The 5,478-nt window shown below is 31.7% G+C and overlaps 1 protein-coding gene across 1 annotated transcript; it reads left to right on the plus strand.

The window, feature by feature from the left end:
• The first annotated feature begins 3,708 nt into the window (after positions 1 to 3,708).
• LOC139483459 (C-C chemokine receptor type 5-like) lies at positions 3,709 to 4,434 on the plus strand. The gene has a single exon (XM_071267482.1). It carries the CDS (start codon positions 3,709 to 3,711, stop codon positions 4,432 to 4,434), a length of 726 nt encoding a protein of 241 aa, XP_071123583.1.
• The last annotated feature ends 1,044 nt before the right edge of the window (positions 4,435 to 5,478 follow it).

The following is a 5,478-nucleotide window of genomic DNA, read 5'->3' on the forward strand; positions in this document are numbered from 1 at the left end:
ACCATCGCTCAAAAGGAAAAAGGTCAACAGACAAACAACAGTACACAAAACACAATATAGAACTTTAAAACTTAGCAACTATAACGGCAACAAAAACTGGGAGTGAGTACAGGAGCTCCCGGAGGAAGAAGAAGTAAATCAACTGAAAAGGTAAAAGCAAACATTTTGTTTTCAATTGAAAAATATTCTTTAATACTAGAATATCGTTTGAAAAATATCGCTTTGAATAGAATAACATTTAAAAAGAAGCAAACGTCATAGCAACCATTATGTAGAGAATTAAAACGACCGTAGTTTAGATCTATTCAAATCTCGTCAATCGATTAATAGGAGACACAATCATAGTTACTAATAAAAACTTGCTGAATAACATGATATATAAATTAAACCAACCATATTCGTCCACAGGATAAGTGTTTTATTCAATGGCATGCATCACCTGCCAAACAAATTCAATATGTCACAAATGCATTAAACCATCCTCTACATCAATTGATTAAAAAAAAACATAATTGTACTTATGCGAAGTTTTGTCTTTCATTGTTGATGCTTATTCAGGGTGTTTGTAAGGAAAAACATGTAAATGGAAAAAAATAAACTGAAATAATTGTTTCTGTATTGTTTATGTGAAACTACACACAAACAACATGATAATAATGTTTATCATACTTGTGGTTTGCAGACTTGATGAAATGCATTGCTGCCCATATCAATGTGTGCACTTTTATTGATAAACGTAAGCCAAAGCAAATGATAAAAATGTTCTAAGCGTCGTTTTAGAATATCTATAGTACGGGGATATGGAATTATATAATTCACAGAAAGTTCAAATGTCCGACAGAAATCGGTTACATTGAATATTTTGAAAAATGGTCAACTGATATTGGCTGCAGATGGATCGTATGAGGTTTTTTTAACTAACAGAAATAGTTTGAACAGTATGTTGTTATTAGTTAGTCATAATCAAACGGTCACTCAATCCTGATTTTGGTTTGACGATCATGCAAAAACGGTAGATTGATTTGTGTTAATATTATGATATATATTCAGTTCAAAATACACAGATATGTTTAGACTTAAATAGAACCATTAAAATACGCCACTGTTCTTAGTTTTACCAATGGAAGAAAGGAACTTCAAATATTAAACATTGACATCATGTATTGCATACCTCATACGGTCGAAACTGGTTTATATTAAATAAGTATTATTATTATATGACTATAAATTTTCTGTTTTCTCATTGGCTAAAAGCATAGGAAATCCTCTTTGATAAAACATTATATTCACCGCGTCAAAAATCACGAGAGGTTAATATAAGATTTGGAACAGCGTCCGTGTACCTAAATATAGAAACGGGGAATTCTTGTTAGCTATTTAAGGGATGTATAAATAAAATGGATTTTAATTGGACGACCGAATAAATATCAACCAATCAGCGCTGTCGACATAAAATCGTTTCGATCTAACAGACGACAGTTACATGTTTCCGGCAACAAAGTATGGCTGGAGCAGCAGAAGTAGCTACTGAAAAACGCTTTCCATCGTTAAATAATGAGGAAATTAAGAAGATTTTGATAGAAAAGGATTCTAAAAATACTCGCCGATCAACAGATTCTAGCGTACAAGCATAAAATAAAAACAGTCTAGGCAAAATACCATCTAACCAAGGATATATTTCACAATCTAAAAATATGAAAATGACACTGAGAACTAAAGAGTCATATAATAAAGCAATTGTTGACTTTTGATATCAGTTGATACAATGATTTATCAACCCCAGAACTTGAATATCATATATTCATATCAGGTTCTTGATGAATATAATTATGTCATATCAAGTACTTGATGAAGTCCTATAGTCATAGCAGGTACTTGATAAATATTATTATGTCATACCAAGTACTTGATGAAGTCCTATAGATATACCAGGTACTTGTTGAATGTCCTATAGTCATACCAGGTACTTGATGAATATTATTATGTCAAACCAGATACTTGATGAATGTCCTTTAGATGTACCAGGTACTTGATGGATATTTTATATATATATATAGCAGGTAATTGTTGAATGTCCTACTGTTATAGAAAACACTTAAAATAAATACTTCCACAAAACTGTAAATGGTAGTACTTGTTCTTATTGGTATTTTTTGGTTCTCACTGAAAAAAAAATCATGTGTAAAAATATAACATCAAAACTTGCTGATGTTAAACACAGATCTTTACACTATTAACACTTAACTATTTCAAGTCAGAATGAATGAACCATGTGCTTGAAATTCTTTTTACGTATGTATTTGATAATGTCATAAGTACCTATAATAAGCAATCAGTCTTACATCATGTACATACTAATTAAGCAGAATTATTGCTGTAAAAAATAAAATATTGTGATTAGTGTTTGACAAATATCCAATCCCTAATTCGGATATATTATTATGATGTTGTTTAATACATTTTAAATCGACGGAAAACTATTATCATTAAATTTATCAGAGTATGTATGATTAGTGATCAATACTTCCTTGTCAAACACAGATTCGAGAAATTCAATGACGAGTGCTGCTAGTGGATAACAAATCTTGTCTATGGATAGAGTATTAACCAATACTAGCTAGGATCTGCAGAAGTAAGCATTGTTTAGAATGTCTCATGATGGTGTTGGATCAGAGGATTAATTGATCGAGATAAATCCGTAAATAAATTGAAAGGCGGGTTATGATATAAGGACGATACAAATAAGATAATATAACGTTTAGTGATTGGATATTAAATTTGTTATATGTAACTATTTTAACAAATCAAACTCAATAATATATGAGCTTAAATCTACTTTATAAATGTAACAGGATACTAGAGTCAACAAATATGATTTAAAACGTCAGAAGAAATGAACATTGTAAAGTTGTTTTGCGTTCACAATTTTTCGAACATTCGGAATAGTTTGTGTTTGCGCCAGACTCGTATTTAGACAAATTAGCTTAAAAAATATTCAGATATACATATATTGGATACAAGTGATTTTAAAAGAATAGAGAGTGAATATTTCGTCATTCACTCAAAAAGGTAAGGATATTGTTTTAAGTTTCAATTGAATAATGGAAATTTGAAAACAGAATAAGGACAATGTTTTGTGCCGATCACGCAGGTGTGTTTTTATTACAAGCATAATTGATATATTTTAATTTTCGAATAGGTTAACATATCTGGAGAATTAAGGTGACGACATTGTTGACATAAGCTTATGCTTATAACTATAAAGAAAACAGTCGAGTTGAAATAATAGTTTCCGTAATGTTTTTCAGTGTGACAAAACGACACGACAACTTGTGATGGATACGACTTCACACATATATAATCATGATAATGGCAAATAGTTCTGGAAATGAAACATTTAACAACAGTTATCTCTTCTCTGATTTTATTCAAAATTATAGGCCACAAGGCAACGAGGTTCAGGAAAAGTATATCCTCCCACTGTTCCTCTTAGTTGGAACATTTGCAAATGTTAGTACTCTAATAATATTTTGTAGGGGAAAGCAAAGGCGAATATCAGTTAGCATTTACGTGAGTGCTTATTGCATTGGAAACCTCGCAACGTTATTTTTTCTGTATGGCATGCATCTTCTGACAACTGTTAGTGCTTTCCCTGAATTGTCAAACTTAAACAGCTCCGTTTGCTCGATACTAGCTTTTATTCATAAAATGGTTCAGTACAGCTCAGTTTGGTTTGTTGTTGGAATGACAATAGACAGATACATAGCAGTGTGTCATCCGTCAAGTGCTTTAACAATGTGTACTGTCTTCATGGCGAAGGTTGCAGTTGGTATTATTATGATCGGCTTAGTAGTGACCAGTGTCCACGCTATGTGGGTGTATGACATCAATCACAAAACTGGTATCTGTGATATGTTCACACCGGAAAATAATCTTCAACACGTACATCTTAAAATATGGAATATTCTTTCAGCAGCAGCATATGTATACTTGCCTCTCATCATTTTACTGATTCTCAACACACTACTAACATGTGGATTATGCTTTCAACATAGTTCGTCATCAACATCTACACAGGACAACGGTTCAACAGAATATACTAATGCTGTCGTAGCAATATCTATGCTGTATTTTGCTTTAGTTTTACCCATCACACTGTACAATATTGTAATGATATCTTCTGGGATACGAATGACGGCTGACATGTACAATACATTGGTGATATTTGACCATATACAACGCATAAACTTAGTAAATGTATTTTTTGTATGTGTGTTATTCTCACGTTCGTTTCGACAAGAAATTCATAATATGTATAGAGTAATTAGAGATAAACGTAAGCAAACGTTAGAAATGAATAGTTTATCTAATAAAGCCTTATTTACCAATGAAACTACCACTACCACAGTGAATGAGGAGGATACCTTAATATAAAGAAAAACTGGGGAATATAGTTACTGTTCTGGAACACTTGAGCTTACTTTAAGAAAAATGAACACAGATGATTAGTCGAAAACTACAAGAATTGCAAATGTATCATATGCGAGATTCTATGTCTTTCATTAAAGTAATGGAATTTGTTTTTATATTGAATACTTCAGATAATCTTGTAATCAACAAAGTGAAAGGTATTTTCTCTTCAATATATATTAATTATTGCTATTCAGTAATGTATATCATAAATGTTTATCAAACCAAGGAGATGTCTGCGATATTAAACTTAAACCCATTGATGTTTTGATATTCCGTATATTAACAGTTAGATGTTAAATATCAGATGAAACACTATTTTGGTGTTTTTTTTTTCTTCAAGCTCAGACGGCTATAACCATATTATATACTCGGCCGATATCAATGAGTTTTATTTTAAGACGAAACGCGTCGAATTTATAAGCCACGTATTTGCATCAGTTTGTATAAGACAGACACGCTCAGCTAGATTGTTAATGAGTCGGTTAAAATGATAACGATAGGAAGAAAGACATGTTAACCTACCCGGAAATTATTCTCTTAATTCGAGCTGACTTTTATTTTTGTTTGCTGCTACCTTGAAATGCCGCTTGTTTATTTTAGCAGAAGCTCATGCCTTTTTTAATAATTGGGATGTCCACTCATGTTAAACGAAAGTGATGCTCTTTGCAATCAACGTGTTAAAATTACTTTTAGAGAGTGGTGTTGGTGGTCTTTTTTATGGCATCAGTTATTTCTTAACGAAAAACACACTCTTCCTGGTGGACACGTATATCCTCCATCCCGGTCTATCCTTTTTGGTACTTACTTAATATATATAATTTATAAACTGAATACGGTACCTGTGTATGTTCGTATTTAACCTAATCCCGTGTTATCTCGACTAAAATTAATTCTGCTCGTTTAATTTTCATAAAATGCTTACAAAATATTTACTTTGACCCATTGACAGAAATATCAAAATTTCAATAAACTTGAACCGGACACATTATCGAAAATAAATTGGTT

The sequence above is a fragment of the Mytilus edulis genome, chromosome 7, assembly GCF_963676685.1.
Source record: "Mytilus edulis chromosome 7, xbMytEdul2.2, whole genome shotgun sequence".
NCBI lineage: Eukaryota > Metazoa > Mollusca > Bivalvia > Mytilida > Mytilidae > Mytilus > Mytilus edulis.